A 22,625-nucleotide genomic window follows, 5' to 3' on the forward strand; every position below is an offset into this window, starting at 1 on the left:
CTTGCTTTTATTATTCAAGAGTGCCCTCAGCATAAAACCACTATTCAAGGCAATTCATTTCTTTGCCATGTGGTATAGCATTTCATTCATCGGGCTACTCTTTGTTTTCAGGGGAAGCCAGACAATCGGTCAAATATAGTGACTTAGGAGAGTGAAGTAGCGAGCAAGAAACACAATGCACATCATTGAGAACGTTAAGAGATAAGTTCACATTTTGAGTCTTTTATATTTAAATTTAAGAACTATTTACAATAAGCTATAGCACATAAAAACAAGAGTAGCCCGATGAATGAAATGCTATTACCACATGGCAAAGAAATGAATTGCCTTGAATAGTGGTTTTATGCTGAGGGCACTCTTTAATAATAAAAGCATGAAAAAGTAAAATAAAGTAAAAAACTGGTTAGAGAGAGATATTGCTTATGGAGCTGGTAGCTTTATTAATACAGCATATTGTCTTGGTTCTAGTATTTTATGTTATCATTGTTTTCCAAAGACTGTGGGATTTGATTTGGTGAATGCCCTGGGATTAGTAGCATGGAATGTTGCTACTCTTGGGATTTTGCCAGGTACTTGTGACCTGGCTTGGCCACTGTTTAGAAAACAGGATACTGGGCTACATGGACCATTGGTCTGACCTAGTATGGCACGTTCTTAATATTCAGACTGGTAAAAATGGAGAAGCATCATTAAACTTCCTCATTATGTTTCTCTGCAACTACTTGAATTACAGCTAACCTTTATGCCTGGAGGAAGAGGGGAAAAACATTAGCTCAGTACCTGAAAAAAGGACCTTTCATGTAATAATTAAGCGGTGACTGGAAAGCAGGAAGCTTCACAGCAGTAATCCTGACATATTAATAAGAAAAGCCACATGGCAAATAGGTCAGTGTTTCACAGGGTGGCTTCATGCCATCAAGGGCAGACTGGGTCGCTGTTGATTCCACATGTCAATCCTGCAGTGGGTATGGATTTGTGAGCCTGCGTTGCTTAAGAAAATTGACAATGGTGCTTTCAACACTGGCTCAGTCTGCCCTGAGGACATGGTGCTCCTTGATTGTATCAACATTTTTCAGTCTAGGCACCTTTACATCAGTCTCAGCCACAACGGCCAGGCAAGGTGAAGCATCAACACCAGAATATTCTGAAACTCCATTCCAAGTTCTTATCGGGCGTAGCCAGACACCCAATTTTGGGTGGGTGGGCAGAAGAACTCCACCTTGTCCCACAAATGAATTGGTCTCTCCTCTCGCCTGCATGCTACATGGTCTCTCAAACATCCCGCCCCCCTCCTCTGTATACCTTTTAAATGCAGATTTTCACCGGCAGCGAGCAGCAATTAATACACACTGCTCATGTTGGCCCCACAGCCTTCCCTCTGATGCAACTTCCTGTTTCCACATAGGTGGGAATACATCAGCGGGAAGGCTGTGGGGCCAGTGCAAGCAGTATGTATCTGCTATTTACAAGGTATGCAGGAGGGACAGTTGTTGGGAGTTTTCGGCTGATGTGCTGCTACTGGGTGGGTCTGGGCCCACCCTTGGCTACACCACTGATTCTTAATTATGGACAAGGACCATTTCATTTCAAAGTTTTTATTGTCATTTTAGTGAAGTGCTGAAACTTACATCCAGCACATTGATTTAATTCATTTACAAAACAATTGAGAGGGTGGCGACATTCCGAGCCTGTGACGGTTGAACCTGTTATCAAAACCCGCCATCTCCAGAAGGACGGAAGAGAATGAACCAGCCACTGCTTTGGGCCTGCAAAGAAGTTTAAAAAAAAAAATCTAAGATTCAAAGGGTTATGACAACTTTCCCTTTGATCTTTTATCAATGTATATGCAAATAGGAAGGTATAGAATAGTTGAATAATAAAAAATCCATTTTGTATAAATTAAAGAGTCTCTTTTGGTAAAATACATTGACATTTTCAAAGAATTCTGCCGCCATGTCATCTGTGGTTATGGTTGTTTTGGAAGAGGACGGGAACTTCACAGTGCCCTGGGCTCCTATCAGCTGGAGGACGTAGTTGGCGTCCTCGGCTAGCGTCTCATATTTGCCAATAACGTCGTAGTGAATGATACAGGGGTGGCAGAGGGAGTGAACCCTCTCCCAGTGTTCATTGAATGGCTCCTCACGCTGTGTTCGGGGGTCCACCAGGTAATAGAGGAACTCCTCAAATTTGACATCATTCCCGTTCTCCAGGGCCTTCAACGTGGGGTTCCGCCGGTGGCGTTTGATAATCTTGGTGCCGTATCGCTTGTGGAATGCAGTGTTGTACTGGCGTGTGAACTTGTTCCTGTAGGCCGAGACCAACCGCTCTAATGGCTCGCGAACAAAGACAAACTTGAGGTAGTTCCTGAGGCGGTAATTAATCTCTGGTGTGCTGAATTCCGAGAGAGTTCTCAGGTTGGCTGGGATGTGGGCCTCATGGGCCGGGATCTGGAGAGGGTCTCTGTACTTGCCCTGCCCTGTTAGCACCATCATGACCCGCTTCCAGTTTGTACAAGCCACCTTGGGCACGTAACAGTACAGCAGCCCGTGTGTATCGTCCACAATAAGATGCTTCAGGTCGTCTGGTGTCAGGATGCGACGTTTCCGAGTGTACATCTTACAGACGCTGTCCAGCAGCTCTCGCCTTCTCTGGTGGGTCATCTGAACGGTTGACTGTTCAAACTGGTTACAAAATGACAAAGAGATAGTAGAGTTAATCACGCAGAAGATGAATTTTCAAAATATTAATCTACCAGTGGTTTTGGTGCTCCTGCGGCCTATCACTGTTTATCCAAGCAGCCTCTAATCTAGCTAGGTTTTGGTACTCTTATAGGTACTATACCTGTGACCTGGATTAGCCACTGTTGGGAACAACATACTAGGTAAATGGACTTTTGGTCTCAGCTAGTATGACAATTCTTATGTTCTTAACCACACAGAGAGTAATTATGTACAGACCCCTAGGGTTCTGCCTTGCTTAGATGGCAGAGACCTCTAGTGGTACTAGCTTGGTATTGCACTGTGACCCATTTATCTGCCTTCCATCCCCCCCTCCCAGTACACAGTTTTCAGAACAAGGGAGAGCTCTCCTGGCCAGTAATGGGGGTCAAGGATAGAAAGGAGCCCCCTTTTTGAAGGGAAACTGGGACTAGTATAAAATCTTGTGTCTTTGGTTTATGATTCCCTGGCCATTGCACCACTCTGCAAGTGGATCAAGTACTTCGGCTGGCCCAGCCATTGTAGCAAGAGTGGGAAAGTTGACGTCCCTGGAAGAAAGTGAGCAACAGTGGGGTACAAGAGAGCAGCAGGGAGTCCTGGTCCTGGAGAGAAGATTGCAATAGTTATCCCTTGGATCTAAGGGTCAGGCATGCAGAAGAAAGTGCATCTGCGACATCTGAATTCAGTCCAGCTATGAGAGGATGTGGTAAAAGTGGTTAGTGTATCAGGTTTTAAAAAAAACGTTTGGACACGTTTCTGGAAGAAAATGTCCATAGTCTGCTTTTGAGATAGACATGGGGGAAGCCACTGCTTGCCCTAGGATCGGTAGCATGGAATGTTGCTACTATTTGGGATTCCGCATGGAACGTTGCTACTTTTGGGATTCCGCATGGAATGTTGCTACTCTTCGGGAAACCGCATGGAATGTTGCTACTATTTGGGTTTCTGCCAGGTACTTGTGACCTGGACTGGCTACTGTTGAAAGCAGGATACTGGGCTAGATGGACCATTGGTCTGACCCACTTTGGCTACTCTTATGCTCTTATAAGAACTATTCAAGAGGAAAGCAAGAGAGGAATCTCCTGGGGACTGGAGAGTCCTGGGAGAATTAAGGGACTACATGGCTGCTGTTATTTGTGCCTTACTACTGTTGAGATTTTGTCCTTTTTGTCTGAAGATAAACAAACCTATTGGTGTTATTGGATCAATTTTCCAACAGCCCTCCAGTTATACTGGTCCTGACCCAGAGCAGAGTACTGCACCTAGTGAGAAAGTGTGCCAAGCAACAACTAATAGTCCTGTGAGGCCCACTCCAGACTGGAAAAGGGTTAAGCCTATGTGGATGTCAAGAAAGTTGCCCAGAGCCAACCTCAACTCTTCAGGTTAAAGTGTCCAGAAGGTCAGACTGGTACTCTAAGGTTGTAATGGATGAACTTCCCCAGGCAATAGATCAATCCCAACACTAGTTTTTTGATTCAGAGGAGCTCAGTTCCTTATTTAAGGTAACCTGCGGAACAGCCAGGGCCTTCTCTCCCCACCACAGGAAAAGCACCTTTACTGTGCATTTCCTATTTTTGTCACAAAGATTTTGGTAAAACACATTCAGCTGATTTTTATAGTTTTTCCTCATCCTCACACTGACAATACTGATGTTAAAAGAAGACTTAAAAAGGACAAAAAACAAAGGGGAAAAGGGGAAGGGGGCTGGGATTTGATATTCTGCCTTTCTGTGGTTACTTACGATCAAGCGGTTTGCATATATTACATACAGGTACTTTATTTTGTACCTGGGACTGAGTCAGAAGGAGCTATAGGTGTCCCTGGTTCTCAGGCCACTTCCCTAACCATTAGGCTCTTCCTCCACTCCCAACACCCTCCAATATAGATAGACACCCCCAGTCTCCAGATACAGCTGCTATTTCCTGCCTCTGCTCAACAGTGGAAGCTCTTAACCTCCCTCTCCTTGTTCTATGGCAGGTCCATAGGGGTCAGAGGGCAGCCCAATATAAGCTCTCTAATACTGCTGCCGCTACCAAAACAGTAGGTTTCAGTTTTCTAACTCTGGATGAGGTCTGCAGTAGACACTGAAAAACAGACTTTTTTTTTTGGGGGGGGGGGGGGGGGGGGAGAGAGTAAGGCATTTCATATCCTGCACTTCTGTGGTATAACCAAAGAAGTTCACATATTATATAAGGTATTTTCTCTCGCCTTCGTGGGTCAGAAATTAATGGCAGATAAAGACTGAAATGTTCCCATCTTGTTGGCCTGGTAATTGCCACTGGCACCCCCCTCCCCAATGTTGTTTTAAAGTGAAAAAGGGCACTTCACCGCTACCGTGCTCAGTGCTTCCATCCTTTCACTTTTTGGGCATTCCTCTGGCATATCCCACCTCTGGCACCGCACTTCCTTTGGAAGAATCTTAATGCAGCTTATTACCTTTTCCCCAAATTGAGATTGTACAATACTTTCCCCTCCTTTTATATTCTTCTATTCTGTCTTTATTTTCCCTTAATAATTGTGTCCCCCTTTAAAATTTTTGTTTTATTGTAACCCCGCTTAGATATTTTATGATGATTTTGTGTACAACAAAAATAAATTGAACCTTGAACATACGTGCACATTCTCACATATGTACACACAGGGAGAACTGCGTGTCCTCTAATGTACTAAAAGAAAGGCCAAGGTGGAAACACACCTGTTTAGCACATTAAAGGCTGTTCACGAAATGACACAGACATTTCAAAGTTTCCTTTAACTGAGTCATCACCTAAAAGGTGATCACCAGCCAGGTATGGGACCCCCCCCCCCCCCCCAACTCTTCCTCAAGACACAGTTTTGGGCAAGTCACTTAACCCCTCCATTACCTCAGGTACAAACTTATAAAACCTTGGGGGGGGGGGGGGGGGGGGACAGGAAAATACCCACCGCACCTGAATGTATGGCTTTCAGCTCCTACTTTAAAGGGCCTGAACTAAATCCTAATTCACTGCTTCCTGGGAACCTGCTTTTGGGACTGAAGATCATCTACATAAGAAATGGGCGAGACACACCAGTGCTTTGCTTTCAAATTCTTTCTTTGGAAGGGAGTTCAGAGGTCTGACTGCTGCATTGCTTTAATAACCACCTTTACCAAAAAGGAAACATTTACAGAGCGTGTCAAGATTGTGGGGGTCAATTTATAAAGCTTTGTACATTTTTTCCATGTGGAAAACAAGTTTCATAAAATTAAATAGCTACACACTTGGGTAAAAAAATACATATACATAGAATTGAAATGCAGAGAGTTTAACCAGTGCCCAGACTAACTCAGCTGACAGTGGCATTCTGCTTTACCAGGTAGAGAGATGTGGTAGCCGTGTTAGTCCACTTTTAAAGGTAATCAATAGAAATAGAATAAAATAAAACAAAGAAAAGAAAATAAGATGATACCTTTTTTTATTGGACTAACAATACATTTTTTTATTAGCTTTCGAAGGTATCTCACCGTCAGATCAGAAATAAGCAAATTTTGATAATTAACAGCATATATAAGTGAAACATCAAAATATTTCAGTGACAATCTGAAGGGATGAGGGATGCATGGGTTAGGTGAGAAAGGGCTGAGAAGATGAGGGACAGGGAGATATGCATGCTGATCAGAGGGTGACAGAGCAGTGGAATTTCATGGTTTATAATGGGCTAGAAAATGCAGATCTTTGTTAAGCCCTGCCTGGTGGGTGTCAAAATATTGAATCATTTTAAAACAATACAGGAACGCAAGACCTTTGAATTCAAAATGATTCAATATTTTGACACCCACCAGAAGGGCTACCTTCGAAAGCTAATCTAAAAATGTATTAAGTTATTCCAATAAAAAAGGTATCATAATTTTCTTTTCTAGGTTTTATTTTATTCTATTTCTATTGATTGCTTTACAGGGAAAGCACCATCCTTGAAAATTAGGTTCAGTTATTCTGCAAGAGTACTAATAAAATGCAGACTTTTCACAAACTGCCTCTTGATGTGTTATTTCCTTCCTGCCAAACCTTTTGTCTTTCCAAGTATTTCTATGGTTCCTTGAGAACCCAGTGATGCAGCCAAGCTGGGATTCCCTCCCACAAAGCCCACTGGTGCATAACCTAGACCCTCGCATCCCTTATTCAGCAGAGTCTATACCATCCCCCTACCCCCCCCCCCCCCCCCCCCCCCCCACACCCCCATTCTTCTCATCCTCTGCTGGCCCCATTACATCCCAACAGACTGCATTACTTTGTCAACTTGGTCCGAGTGGGAAAAGTAAATACCTTGAAAGAAAATTGACAGAGGCAGATGGCACATTCTCCGAGGACAAGCAGGCTGCTTGTTCTCACGACTGGGTGACGTCCGCGGCAGCCCCCACCAACCGGAAAAAAGCTTCGTGGGACGGTCGGCACGCAGGGCACGCCCACCGCGCATGCGCGGCCGTCTTCCCGCCCGTGCGCGACCGCTCCCGCCAGTTCCTTTTTTTCCGCGCCTGGAGAGAGTCGTGCCTGTGCCGCTCTCTCTGTTTCAGCCCCGGAAAAACCGTCGCGTTTACGCGAACCTTTTTATTTTCTTTTATATTTAATTTATCGCCGCGCGCTCCACTTTTCTTTTCTTTAAAAAAAAAAAAAAAAGGAGCACGCGCTCCCATTTTCCCTCGCTTCCAGCGGGGACGTAGCATTGCGGCCTAGTGGCCGCACGGTCGTTTTCATTTTCGAGGTGTGATTTCCGCCACCATTGACGACTTTAATTTCGCCGACGCGATTTTTCCGTCGATGTCCTCGAAGGTCCCGAGTGGATTTAAAAAGTGTGGTCGGTGCGGCCGGCCCATCTCGCAGACCGACACCCACGCTTGGTGCCTCCAGCGCCTCGGGCCGGAGCACAATTTCAAGTCGTGTCCCCTGTGTCTCGGTCTCCGGAAACGGACTCAGGTTGCGAGGCAAGTTCAACGGGACCGTATTTTTGGAACTTGCGCCGGCCCCTCGACGTCGACCTCGACGGCATCGGTATCGACGCCCGGTCCTTCGGTACCGGTATCGATGCCCGAGACATCGGCACCGATGGCATCGACCCCAGGAGAACAGGTCCCGTCGGCCCGCCGGTCCTCCGGTGAGGGTAGAGGTGAGAGGCCGCGTGGGCAGTCGGCCCCGGTCACTCCCTCAGCCCGTGGCCCACGGGACCGAACCCTGTCTGACCCGGTTCCTCGAGACCGAGGGGGATCGTCATCCTCCTCCTCCATGCCTCCCGGCGCCGGTGACGGGCATCGGAAGAAGGATAAGAAGCGCCGTCACCGGTCGCCCTCGATGCCGAAGCGTCTCCATCGAGAGGAGAGATCCCCGTCGGTGATAGAGGTGCCGACGCAACAGGGTCCTGGCACCTCGGTGCAGTCTCCTGGCTCCCACCAGATCCGGGCACCGACACCCCTACCGGCCCCACCGCCTTTCTCGGCAGCGGGCCTGGACGAGTGCCTCAGAGCCATCCTTCCGGGGATCCTGGAAGGGCTGATGCGCCAGGCTGCCGCTTGCGGTGCCGGTCTCGACCGCCACGCAGGTGGAGTCCCCGTCGACGTCGATGGAGGGAGCTTCGTCCCCGCCGGCGCGGGAGTCCACCGCTCGACGACACCGAGGCCTTGGTGCCTCGACGTCGAGCCGGGCCCGGTTCAGGACTCAGCTACATGAGCTTATGTCCGATACCGAGGATGAGGCCTCGTGGGGGGAAGAGGAGGACCCTAGATATTTCTCCTCAGAGGAGTCTACGGGCCTTCCCTCGGACCCCACGCCTTCACCGGAGAGGAAGCTCTCACCTCCTGAGAGTCTCTCCTTTGCCTCCTTTGTGCGGGATATGTCTATCAGCATTCCCTTCCCCGTGGTCTCTGTGGAAGAGCCGAGGGCCGAGATGCTCGAGGTCCTCGACTATCCATCACCACCTAGAGAGTCCTCCACGGTGCCGCTGCACAATGTCCTTAAGGAGACGCTGCTTCGGAACTGGGTGCGACCATTAACTAACCCCACCATTCCCAAGAAAGCAGAGTCCCAGTACAGGATCCACTCTGACCCAGAGCTAATGCGGCCACAATTGCCCCATGACTCAGCGGTCGTGGATTCTGCTCTCAAGAGGGCACGGAGTTCGAGGGATACCGCCTCGGCGCCCCCGGGGCGGGAGTCTCGCACTCTGGACTCGTTTGGGAGGAAGGCCTACCAATCCTCCATGCTCGTGACCCGCATCCAATCATACCTGCTCTATATGAGCATCCACATGCGGACCTATGTGCATCAACTGGCGGACCTGGTCGAGAAGCTCCCGCCGGAGCAGTCCAGGCCTTATCAGGAGGTGGTCAGGCAGCTGAAGGCGTGCAGAAGTTCCTGTCCAGGGGTATCTATGACACCTGTGACGTGGCATCTCGTGCTGCGGCCCAAGGTATAGTGATGCGCAGGCTCTCATGGCTGCGTGCCTCTGACCTGGACAACCGCACCCAGCAGAGACTGGCCGACGTCCCTTGCCGGGGGGATAACATTTTTGGCGAAAAGGTCGAGCAGATGGTGGACAAGTGTCCGTACCGGACGATCTGCCGGTCGGAGGGAGGTTAAAATGTTTTCACCAAAGGTGGTCTCTCATAACCTCCGACCAGTGGGTTCTCCAAATAGTGCGGTGCGGATACGCCCTGAATTTGGCCTCCCTGCCTCCAAATTGTCCTCCGGGAGCTCAGTCTTTCAGCTCCCATCACAAGCAGGTACTTGCAGAGGAACTCTCCGCCCTTCTCAGCGCCAATGCGGTCGAGCCCGTACCACCCGGGCAGGAAGGGCAGGGATTCTATTCCAGGTACTTCCTTGTGGAAAAGAAAACAGGGGGGATGCGTCCCATCCTAGACCTGAGAGGCCTGAACAAATTCCTGGTCAAAGAAAAGTTCAGGATGCTTTCCTTGGGCACCCTTCTGCCAATGATTCAGAAAAACGATTGGCTATGTTCCCTGGATTTAAAGGACGCATACACTCACATCCCGATACTGCCAGCTCACAGACAGTATCTCAGATTCCGCCTGGGCGCACGGCACTTTCAGTATTGTGTGCTGCCCTTTGGGCTCGCCTCTGCCCCACGAGTGTTTACAAAGTGCCTCGTGGTGGTGGCGGCGTATCTACTCAAGCTGGGAGTGCACGTGTTCCCATATCTCGACGATTGGCTGGTCAAGAGCACCTCGGAGGCAGGAGCCCTCCGGTCCATGCAGTGCACTATTCAACTTCTGGAGCTGCTGGGGTTTGTGATAAATTACCCAAAGTCCCATCTCCAGCCTACTCAGTCTCTGGAATTCATAGGAGCGCTGCTGAATACCCAGACGGCTCAGGCCTACCTTCCCGAAGCGAGGGCTACCAATCTCTTGGCCCTGGCTTCGCAGACCAGAGCGTCTCAGCAGATCACAGCTCGGCAGATGTTGAGACTTCTGGGTCATATGGCCTCCACAGTTCATGTGACTCCCATGGCTCGTCTTCACATGAGATCTGCTCAATGGACCCTAGCTTCCCAGTGGTTTCAAGCCACCGGGAATCTAGAAGATGTCATCCGCCTCTCCACCAGTTGCCGCACTTCACTGCTCTGGTGGACCATCTGGACCAATTTGACCCTGGGACGTCCATTCCAAATTCCGCAGCCCACGAAAGTGCTGACGACGGATGCATCTCGCCTGGGGTGGGGAGCCCATGTCGATGGGCTTCACACCCAGGGTCTGTGGTCCCTCCAGGAAAAGGATCTGCAGATCAACCTCCTGGAGCTCCGAGCGATCTGGAACGCACTGAAGGCTTTCAGAGATCGGCTGTCCTGCCAAATTATCCAAATTCGGACAGACAATCAGGTTGCAATGTATTACGTCAACAAGCAGGGGGGCACCGGATCTCGCCCCCTGTGTCAGGAGGCCGTCGGGATGTGGCGTTGGGCGTGTCAGTTCGGCATGCTCCTCCAAGCCACGTACCTGGCAGGCGGTAAACAACAGTCTGGCCGACAGACTGAGCAGAGTATTGCAACCGCACGAGTGGTCTCTCCATGCCAGAGTGGTACGCAAGATCTTCCGAGCGTGGGGCACCCCCTCGGTGGACCTTTTCGCCTCTCAGACCAACCACAAGCTGCCTCTGTTCTGTTCCAGACTTCAGGCACACGGCAGGCTAGCGTCGGACGCCTTTCTCCTTCATTGGGGGACCGGCCTCCTGTATGCTTATCCTCCCATACCTTTGGTGGGGAAGACCTTACTGAAGCTCAAGCAAGACCGCGGCACCATGATTCTGATAGCGCCCTTTTGGCCCCGTCAGATCTGGTTCCCTCTTCTTCTGGAGTTGTCCTCAGAAGAACCGTGGAGATTGGAGTGTTTTCCGACTCTCATTTCGCAGAACGACGGAGCGTTGCTGCACCCCAACCTTCAATCCCTGGCTCTCACGGCCTGGATGTTGAGGGCGTAGACTTCGCTGCATTGGGTCTGTCTGAGGGTGTCTCCCGGGTCTTGCTTGCCTCTAGGAAGGATTCCACTAAAAAGAGTTACTTTTTCAAGTGGAGGAGGTTTGTCGTTTGGTGTGAGAGCAAGGCCCTAGAACCTCGTTCTTGCTCTGCACAGAACCTGCTTGAATACCTTCTGCACTTATCAGAGTCTGGCCTCAAGACCAACTCAGTAAGGAATCACCTTAGTGCGATTAGTGCTTACCATTATCGTGTGGAAGGTAAAGCCATCTCTGGAGAGCCTTTAGTCGTTCGATTCATGCGAGGCTTGCTTTTGTCAAAGCCCCCTATCAAGCCTCCTACAGTGTCATGGGATCTCAACGTCGTCCTCACCCAGCTGATGAAACCTCCTTTTGAGCCACTGAATTCCTGCCATCTGAAGTACTTGACCTGGAAGGTCATTTTCTTGGTGGCAGTTACTTCAGCTCGTAGGGTCAGTGAGCTTCAAGCCCTGGTAGCTCATGCTCCGTATACCAAATTTCATCACAACAGAGTAGTGCTCCGCACCCACCCAAAGTTCCTGCCGAAGGTGGTGTCGGAGTTCCATCTTAACCAGTCAATTGTCTTGCCAACATTCTTCCCCAGGCCGCATACCCGCCCTGCTGAACGTCAGTTGCACACATTGGACTGCAAGAGAGCATTGGCCTTCTACTTGGAGCGGACACAGCCCCACAGACAATCCGCCCAATTGTTTGTTTCTTTCGACCCTAACAGGCTAGGGGTCGCTGTCGGGAAACGCACCATCTCCAATTGGCTAGCAGATTGCATTTCCTTCACTTACGCCCAGGCTGGGCTGGCTCTTGAGGGTCATGTCACGGCTCATAGTGTTAGAGCCATGGCAGCGTCGGTGGCCCACTTGAAGTCAGCCACTATTGAAGAGATTTGCAAGGCTGCGACGTGGTCATCTGTCCACACATTCACATCACATTACTGCCTCCAGCAGGATACCCGACGCGACAGTCGGTTCGGGCAGTCGGTGCTGCAGAATCTGTTTGGGGTGTAAATCCAACTCCACCCTCCAGGACCCGAATTTATTCTGGTCAGGCTGCACTCTCAGTTAGTTGTTCTTCGTAGGTCAATTTTCTGTTATACCCTCGCCGTTGTGAGGTTCAATTGACCTGGGTTCTTGTTTTGAGTGAGCCTGAGAGCTAGGGATACCCTAGTCGTGAGAACAAGCAGCCTGCTTGTCCTCGGAGAAAGTGAATGATACATACCTGTAGCAGGTGTTCTCCAAGGACAGCAGGCTGATTGTTCTCACCTACCCTCCCTCCTCCCCTTTGGAGTTGTGTGTTTCATCTTTTGCTAGTCATTCAACTGGCGGGAGCGGTCGCGCACGGGCGGGAAGACGGCCGCGCATGCGCGGTGGGCGTGCCCTGCGTGCCGACCGTCCCGCGAAGCTTTTTTCCGGTTGGTGGGGGCTGCCGCGGACGTCACCCAGTCGTGAGAACAATCAGCCTGCTGTCCTCGGAGAACACCTGCTACAGGTATGTATCATTCACTGTACAGACTAACCAGTTTTGAGGCCTGAGCTTTCAAGGACCGGAATCCACAGCGTCAGACACATCCTCAAAAGCTTGGTAAATTGGTTAGTCTATACAGTTATATATATCCAAGAGGCGCAAACTGAAATATATCAGAGGAATTAGATACTTTTACTAAGAAAAAAATGAACCTCAAAATTCAAAGCTGCAGCAAAAATCACAACAAAGGGTTTAATACTGCCTTTTTCTATCATCGGATCCACTACATATAAAGGTGCAAAGAAAAATCTAATAGCCTTATCTCGTTCCATTTTTCATTGAATGCAGCTTTATTTAATGGGTATTGCTAGAATTGCATGAATTATGTCATGTCAGGGACTGTCTCTTACATGTCTAGTAGCGCTATAGAAATGATAAGCAGTAGTAGTAACAGTAGTCTTTGGGATTCCGGTATCTTGTTACTCTTTGGGATTCTGGAATCTTGCTACTCTGTCTTTATCCCTTATTTGTCCTGTTTGTCTGTCCTGATTAGATTGTAAGCTCTGTTGAGCAGGGAATGTCTCTTCTTACATGTACAGCACTGTGTATGTCTACTAGTGCTATAGAAAAAGGGTTGGATGGCTTCCTGGAGGAAAAAGCCATAGTACTTCTATTGAATGGACGAGAGAATAATACAGTATTTCAAGGATGGGCGGGACAAATTGCTTGTTCTTTTGGCCGCTGTCGGTGACAGGGTGCTGGGCTCGATGGACCCTTGGTCTGTCCCGGCATGGCAATGCTTATGTACTTAGTAGTAGTATCATAGTAACTCAAGTGTAAAGATAAAAAGGACTGAACTGTACCTTTAATGCAAACAAAACCACGTCACTGTGTATGGAAGAGATTCTATGTGGTGGTATCAATGGTTGATATATCGAAACAGAATTCCGCACAATAAGAAAGTGGATTTATCATCACTACGATGGCAAGTTGTTTATGATGTGTTTCGTGTCAAACCGTTGGGCTATTTTTTGATGTGGGTTGTGCTAGAAACATTTTTCACCATCTGGCAAGGCTGCTTTTAAGATCTGGTGAGAAAGGACAGTCCCTTGCTGTGAGAGGACAGACAATTCCTCTCTCACAGCTGTGATGTTTCGCCACCGAAACCTGTAACCTGCAGAATCAGGAAACAGCTTTTTGGCAGCTCTTTGCGAAACAGACTTCCTGCTCGGGTGCACATCCAGGAAGGTCCCCAGGGGAAATTCAAACTGAAAACCGATGCCTTAAAATTAGCTCTTTCAGACCTGGGAGGCTAATTACACACAGGGCTTGTATTCTTAGGTGTTTATAAATCATAAATTTAGGTGTTTTATTTTCCACTTAATTGAGGGTTCTTTGAGGGTAACCAGTGTCTGTTGGTCTTTTCATACCACAAGTACTTGCTTGGTACCTTTTCCAGTGGAATCAAATGTGTTCTCTGTCTCATAAGGGTCACCACTGCAGAAAAAGCACAAAAGATGAGTGAAGGAGACAAGACAAGCCAGGGAGGGGTGAGAGAATTAAGGGAAGTGGGGGGGGGGGGGGGATTTTTTTGTCCCTTGTTTATCCAACAGACATCCATTTTTAATTTTTTTGTATCGAGGTGTTTTATCTGTGTTTATCAATTCAAGCCTTAAATTAGAAGCCATGTTTACAAAATACTTTGGGGGACATAGATCCAACCTGGGAATGAGATATATAGAAATCCTTCCACACAAGCAGGATCGTTTTATGCAGCCATCTCTCAGGTGGGGCCCTGAATGTGTATGGAAATAGAAGCGACTTCCTGCAGATCACACACAATTGGGAGCAGGTACAGATGAAAGAGGAGCTACCTTACAAACACTATTGGCATTTATTGCAAAAATATTATCGTCATCAAATGCATATATTTGAAAAACATGAAGGCCCAATTTCACATGCACACAAAAAAATCAAAAATATCCTAGGTCCCAATGTACTTATTCATAAAATCCAATTGTCCATACTATGAAGATCAAAACTTTAACTAAAAAAACTGGATAGAAAAATAGTTACACTTATCTTAAAACGTTTAGTGTTTCCGCACTGCATGACCCTCAATATCAAGTTTTAACGTACGATTCCTCAATCAAATGTCTCTTAAATGCTGCTAAGTGTATAAAGAAGATCCACCAAGGTGGATGAACACTGAAATCCCATGAAGAACAATACAAGGAAAGAGGGAAGTGGACCATGCTTTCCAGAGACAAATCAAAGAGACGTCAAGTTCTTAAAAGAGTTATTGATAGAAGACTCGACACAGTACTGTGTTTCGGCCAAAGGCCTGCCTCAGGAGTCTTTCTATATAATCTGAAGAGTAAAACTATCCAACGGAAAATGTACCAATTGGCACTAACACAATGTGGGATACAAATGCAATAAATAAATAAACTGGTCTTGAAAAAGACCTTTGTAGAAAAAGTAACGAGAGGCAATCGTACTTGCGAGGTGAATGGCAAGTAGCCCGTTAAAGCAGAGCACTGGTAACATAATACTATTTAAAAGATGCCAAAAATGACATCAAAAGTGCTGTTGTCATAAACATCTTTATATCCTCAATCTAGAAACTTCTCTCACCTATACCCACAGCTCAGTTTCACCCTTCAAGGGCTTCTTCAGGGAACCATTAGACCTTCCTTTTCCAGGAGCAATACAAACATGTAGATTCAGCCTCACTCAACCACCATGTTCCATTTCTTAGTGTAGCTTAGTAAAAGGGGCCCCTAAGTTTGTACCTGAGGCAATGAAGGGTTAAGGGGCTCTTTTCCAACTCACACCAAACCGGCATTACTGCCCGGCTACTGCATGGCCCAGGTGATAATTCCAAATTTGGCACATGCCAAAAACATGAAGTAGAAAATATTTTCTATTTTGTCCGCGGGGTGCCTACCCGGTGGTAAATGGCAGTTGACGTGTGCTGCATGCTTACCGCCCAGGTAGCTCATGAGACCTTATCGCTAGGACAGTGGGTGGCGGTAAGGTCTCAGGTCGAAAATGGACACATACTGGTTTTCATTTTGCCGCATTTTCCGGCCCATTACAAAAATCCTTTTTTTTTTCCAGACAAGGTACAATAAAGGTCCAGCGCATACAAAAACACGTGCCTGCACTGCCACAGGCCAGTTTTTGGCACGCCTTTGTAAGAGGGCTGCTAACTGATTTGCCCAACAGTAATGGGTTTTCAAGCCCTCTGATCTAACCATTAGACTACTCTTCTGGTTGAATCAAAAATGTACATTTGTATTCAGGGGCATAGCCAAACAATAGATTTTGGGTGGGCCTAGGCAAGAAGTAGGTGGGCACCAAGTGTTCTTCCCCCCCCCCCCCCCCCCCCCCCCCCCCCCCCCCCCCCCCCCCCAACCACCACCCGAAAAACATCTCAGCTGGTGAGAAAACGCTTTTTTCCATCTTGGCAGTCTGCAGCAAGCATGCCCTGAAAACTGAGCATGCGCAGGTGCCGTTATCGTGGAGAGTAGCGTTTTTGTTACCATCAGGGGGAAATCTTGAGCTGGCCGAGCTTGGGATCCCCACCAGCTACAGCTAAACGTGTGCTACTGTTGGGTGGGTCTGAGCCCTAAGTGAGTGGGGCCCTGGCCCACCTGTGGCTACGCCACTGTTTGTATTATATTTCTGAGTCAAGTGGATACGTGTATGTATTAAATTAAAAAAAAAAAAATGTACAAATGTACCCTATGCAGAAACGGCAAAAAAAAAAAACTGACTGATAAAAGGCAGACCAGAGCAGAAGTGAATGTACCAGGAGTGTGGTATTCCCATGTCTATCCAGAACTCACGTATTTCTTTAGGGCTGCAAGTTAATTAAGGTTAACAGCACGGTTAACACATGAGTAGTCATGACTTAAAAAATTAATCATCCCACCCTGCATTTACTCCCCCCCACCCCCGGCTCCCTAAACCTTCCAAGTTTGCTAAGGGTAGCGTTTTTACCATTACTCCATCCAGTGGAAAAAAAATGCAGATGACGGAGTTGGGAAACAAAGTGGTATATTGGTGATGGTGTTAAAGGGGGGGTGGGAACTAAGAGAAAGCGGTGGCACAAGATTAGGTGGGGAGAAGGTGGAGAGAGACAGGAGGTACAGGGTGGAAAGGGTTTGGGAGAGAGAGGCATTGACTGACTGCACAGTGCAAGGGGTAGAGAGAGACACACACACACAGTTGGATAAGTCATTATCGGCACAAGCCAGCCAGCAGCACCTTGGCCACTGAATGGGAAGTTCTGTTGACTCATTCAGCCCCTCTGGATTCAATGTCGACCTCACTTAAAAATGAGTGAAGACCACTTTACAAGAAGTTTGCCGAGAGCCAAAACAGAGCTGAAGGCAGGCTGACCTTTTTACACACGACACTAAAATTTACCAGGAGGGACTTAAGACGTCAAGCTTGGCCAAGAGTGGAGCGGGCGAGACTGAACGTATCTGGGGCAATCGCGGTGAAACAGCACATAATGGGGAAGAGACTACATCTTATGCTGTAAGAGCTGGAAGCCACCCTTATCTAACGCTTACCTGTTCGCTGTCATAAAGCACTTGCAGAGGACTCCGCCTAGATTTTCCATGCCAAATGTTCCCCAAAATTCTCTCTTCTGCAGCTGAAAAGAAAGAAAAACAATGAAAAGATCAGTTTCTCACAGCTTTTAGAGGGGCGTTTAACTGTCGATTCCAACTCGCAGGGCCGGGTTGGCATTAGAAGGGTGAGGCCAGTGTAACTAACCTGGGCCCCTCAGCTTACAGCTGAAACAAAAAGAGGATGTAGATGGGCTTCGAGACCCCCTACTGAATTTCTGGCCAGGACCCCCGCATAGGTACACTGGAGGAGTTTGGTCAGGGCTAGGCTATTTGCAAATATCATGGGAAGACTGTTGCACAGTAAATACATGAGACACACTGAGAAAATGGCCAGTCAGGAGTAGATACATCCTACTCTTTCAAAAATATTGGAATTCAGAAAGCAATTGAAAAAAACACTTATTTGTTCCAGCTGGCTTATAAATAATTTGTGGATAAGAATGCTGATACTGTTGAGAATTGATTCTAACTACTAGTTTAGAGGCCGTTGCATTTAATCTATATAGTGCTGAAATTTTATGTGTTTGTATTGCTTTGAATATTGTGAATGTACACTTGTAACCCACGTTGAGCACTGGAAGGTTTGGCTTATAAGTTCTTAACAATAATAATAATATTCAGAGGCAGAAAATCCAAGTGTGGAAATAGAAAACGGAGAAGCCACAAGCGTGGTCCCAATTAGATTTCCTACAGCCCTTTACCCTACGGCCTGTTCAACAACTGCTTCTGAGATCTGCACGATTACATTTCTTGTCTAATTCATTTACTCTTCTCCAAAAGGCACACGTCCTTAGATACTGTCCTTTTTATAATTTAACTCTCTATCACAAATCATAAAAGTATCAACACATCGGAAACCATAATCAAAATTAATGAAATTAATTCTGTCACAACTAATTCCACTTCAATAATGACATGTAACTACAAATCATAGGCACTGCTATGGGATGACATCACAGTATTATTATTATTATTTATTATGATTTATTTACCACCTTTTTGAAGGAATTCACTCAAGGCGGTGTACAGCAAGAATAAGTCAAACATAAGCAATTGATAGTAAAAATATTCAAACAATACAAAGTATGGCATAGTATACTACTTACAATGCCAATATAATACACAATAAAACATGGAACACATAGATAAAACAGAGTAACATGAGTGAAAAAATAAAGGACTAGTTAAAGAGAGCTGCAAATTCCTTTTTGTCACCCATGATCTTTTTGTAACACCAACTGTATCTGTTACCCTGGAATGGCGATGCCATAACAGGTCTTTGTAAGCCACATTGAGCCTGCAAATAGGTGGGAAAATGTGGGATACAAGTGCAACAAATAAATAAATAAAGGTCAGAAAGGTGCTTGAACATTATCTCGTCTAGGGTAGGAGTGGATAAACATGTCCTGCTATAGAATGTGCAGCTGGAGTCATTTACTTTTCCTTTTAAAGGCCTGGTTCAAGATCCAAGCTTTCACCTGCTTCCTGAAGTACAGATAGTCTTTGTGTTAAGCAAAGCCTTTCAGGGAGTGCATTTCAGAACGTGGGGGATACTCCGGAGAAGGCTCGCTTGCGGGTACCGCATCATGTGGTGTCCTTTGGAGAGGGTGGGGTTAGGGATACTTCTTGGAAGGACCTTAGTGCTGACCTTTTCATAAAGAACTGGACGAAATACATATCAGCCTAAACCCTTTCAATATTTCAGTATATTGATGACATTTTTTATGATTTGAACTGAGGAAGGAGAGAATCGAACAAGTCTTTTAAATCATCCCATCCTTCAATCAGATTCCAAAAGGACTATTCCATAGAAAATTTCCAGACACCACTGTTTATCAGCAATGGCTATATACAAACATCTATATACTGGGCACCAGCATTTGTTAATGAATACAGAAATTCTCTCTTTTATGATGCTCTCCCTGATAAAATTCGATCTTTACAAGACCTGAAGGAGTTTAAATCTATACTAAAGACTTTGCTATTTCTGGAAACACATAATATTAACGTATGATTATTTTTAATGTACGACTGTAATAATGATGGACCAGTGATGATAGACCAGATTTTGGTAAGTGCATAAGTATTGCCACAAAGGTCCATCAAGCCCAGCATCCTGTTTCCAACAGTGGCCAATCCAGGTCACAAATACCTGACAAGATCCCGAAAAGGTTCAATACATTTTATGCTGCTTATCCCAGAAATAAGCAGTGGATTTTCCCCCAAGTCATTTTAATAATAGTCTACGGACTTTTCCTTTAGGAAGCTGTCCAAACTTTTTTAAAACCCCGCTAAGCTAACTGCCTTTACCACATTCTCTGGCAACGAATTCCACAGTTTAATTATACACAAAATCATCTACTGGGAAGCCCCGACCTACATGTCAGACCTTATAGACTTGCCTTCTAGGAACGCAAAAAACTCATCACGCACATTCCTCAATCTCCACTATCCTAACTGTAAAGGACTAAAATATAAATCCACATACACGACCAGTTTCTCATACATCTGCACGCAGATATGGAACGCACTACTGAAAGCCATAAAAATAACGCAAGACCTAACCAACTTCAGAAAACTATTGAAAACGGATCTTTTCAAGAAGGCATACAACAAACATTCATCTTAAATACTAAATAACAACTCTATGCAAGATCTATGCAAAACCGAAATCTTACCACATCACATGACTGTATAGCCTCTTTGCTATTAATGACTAAGCACTACCACTTTAAACCTTATGTCGAATAGGGAATATCTATAGTCGCTGACCTAATGTATACTAAAATCCAAGCTATTACTCAGGAACCTTCATGCAGCACCATAACATATTTTGCTTTACCATGTATAATTCTCTTACCCAGAATGGCAACAGCCATTACGGCAAATGTATGTCAACATGTATGTTGTACCTTAACGCAACACCATTTGTAATTCTGTTACCCGGAAATGGCAACCGCCACTACGGCAAATGTAAGCCACACTGAACCTGCAAAACGGTGGGAAAATGTGGGATACAAATGCTACAAATAAATAAAAATAAATACACTGAGTGAAAAAAAAAAAAAAAAAAAAAGACTTCTCCAATTTGTAGCTTCATCGCATGCCCCCTAGTCCTAGTATTTTTTTGAAAGAGTAAACAAACGATTCATGTCTACCCGTTCCACTCCACTCATTATTTTATAGATCTCTATCACAGGGGCGTAGCTATGGGTGGGCCTGGGTGGGCCAAGGCCCACCCAATCTTGCCTCAGGCCCACCCAGCCTTTTGTGACCCTTTTCATCCACCCGCCGCCATGCAGCACGAGATCCCTCCCATTGCACCTCGCTGGGTCCTGGGCTGCTGCTACTGCTTCCTGTGCTGGCCGGAAGTTTACCTCAGAAGAAGCAGGAGGAGGACTGACACAGGAAACAGTAGGGGCAGGCAGAGAGTTGCGGTCCAGTGCCTCTGCCTTGGTTGTCTTTTAATGTTCTTAAGATGAACCAGTAGCTTCTTTCCCTTATAAAACAAAGAAGAAAGGCTGCAAGGGACCACCTTCTATGCAGACCTCCTCCGGGTGGCTGAACCAGCAAGCAATCTGTTCCCTGTCCGATGCGGGTACTGACTCTCGGCTGAACGATGCGATCCATGCAAGCTTTCCCTATCTCTCACCGCCTGTCTCCCTTCCCTGCCTCTAGGCGATGAGGCAGGCACTTTCAACCAGGTAAGAGGCTTTTTCCTCTCTCTTTGTTGGCAGCTTAGACACCTGCTGAGAATTGTCTGGGACAAGAGGCTTACCCCATGCAGTCTTGAGCTCTGTTATGGTTTTCTTGCATCCCTTCCATCAACTGAGGGTGGGGGTCATTCTATTGGCAGCAGGTAGCCAAGGGCTACATTGAGCATTCTGCAGCAGATAAGCGACTTTGGATCTCCAGTACCAACTTTAAAGGGGTGAAATGTTGAGACAGTGATAACAGTTTCTAGTTAAATTATTTTTATTGAAGTTTTGAAGAGGGTTTTGGTTTGATCCTTACTTGTTCTAATCAAAATATTTAGCAGGAGACACTGGATCACAGGATGGCAGGCATACTATTAAGAAATTTTTTTACTGGTGGTGGGTGGGCAGGGGAAGGGGGTTCCCGAGGTATTTCCTTGGGAATGATAGATTTTCATATGTCATGAAGAATTATTTGTAAGTCTCTAGGCAGGCTTTTTGGTCTTATCAATCATTCATTAGCTTGGTATGCAGTCCAGAGGCGTAGCTAGGGGGGGGCGCCTATATTTCTTTAAAAAACGGCGCCTATGCACATGCATGCGTCCCACCTTCCCACTTGCATGCAGTGGCGCCGTACCGCGTATGCGGATGCTTCTACCTTCCTGCTAGCCGCCAGTTCCTGAACAGGAATGATGCAGGTGATCGCCGTCGCCTCTCGGTCGGCCTGCCTCCCAGAAAGCGCACCAAAAGCAAAGAACAGACTGCTGCTGTTAGGGTCCCAGTGCCCGCACACTCCTCATCTCCTGTCCCCACATTGTGCTACCTGCAGAAGTGCTTGAAGCCAGGAGAAGGAAAACGTCGTCCAGAGAGCTGCTCAGCCGGAGCCGCACAGGCCACTGTGGTAGTAACTTAATCAGTGTTACCACATGGCCACTGCGGCTGAGGTGAGCTCTCTAGATGACGTTCTGCTCCTTCTTCTCTTGGCTTCAAGCAGAGCAGGCAGGCAGCACTGTGGGGGTGCGTGATGCCCAGGCCAGGGTCCTCCTCAGTGCACGGTCTGTGTCACCCAGTGTGTGGTCGGTGCAGGGCAGCCAGCTATTGGGCAGCGGTGCTTGGCCTTGGCTGAGGCTGTGAGGTTAAGATGTGAGCTGTTCTTCTTTCTTCTTCTTTGACTGCTGGCTTGGCTGTAGGGGTAAGGTAAGAAGGGTCCAGGGACCGTTCCATAGTGTGTGCTGTGTGAGATTATTAAAAATAAATGCATGGTCCATCTGTAAAAAGTCTAAAGCTGTTCCAGTTGGATAAGCCTTAAAAGGTGGAGGACAAAAGATTTTGCTTTCTTTTTTACTTATTTGACAGCTTTTTAATATTATTATAGCTGGTAGAAACAGCAGTTATAATCCCTATATTTTGTGCTTATTTTTCTAAGCTGGTTCTATACAATACAGTTGGAGAAATTTCAGTGAGAATATCCTGTTTCTTGATCTTAACTGTTCATCTGTTTCTGTAATCTGCCTTTGGGAAGCCTGATGTTATAAAGATGGAATATATTGAAATTAAATGGAAGTAGAATTAAACTCTGCTTTCATTGGGGGCACATGGAATCACATCTGCATCTGATGTCTGTTTTGGTCA

The 22,625-nt window shown here is 46.6% G+C and overlaps 1 protein-coding gene across 1 annotated transcript in view; it reads right to left on the bottom strand.

Annotated features, from left to right (window-relative positions):
* Positions 1 to 1,579: 1,579 nt before the first annotated feature.
* CHST13 (carbohydrate sulfotransferase 13) overlaps positions 1,580 to 22,625 on the bottom strand; it is a 42,998-nt gene continuing 21,952 nt past the window's right edge. Inside the window, exons 2-3 of the mRNA XM_030206037.1 lie at positions 17,239 to 17,321; positions 1,580 to 2,681 (exon numbers count right to left, since the gene is read on the bottom strand). Coding sequence (XP_030061897.1) covers positions 1,836 to 2,681; positions 17,239 to 17,321 — 929 coding nt within the window. The 3' untranslated portion in view covers positions 1,580 to 1,835. The remainder of the gene's footprint in view (positions 2,682 to 17,238; positions 17,322 to 22,625) is intronic.

The sequence above is a fragment of the Microcaecilia unicolor genome, chromosome 6 (assembly GCF_901765095.1).
Source record: "Microcaecilia unicolor chromosome 6, aMicUni1.1, whole genome shotgun sequence".
Classification (NCBI taxonomy): Eukaryota; Metazoa; Chordata; class Amphibia; order Gymnophiona; family Siphonopidae; genus Microcaecilia; species Microcaecilia unicolor.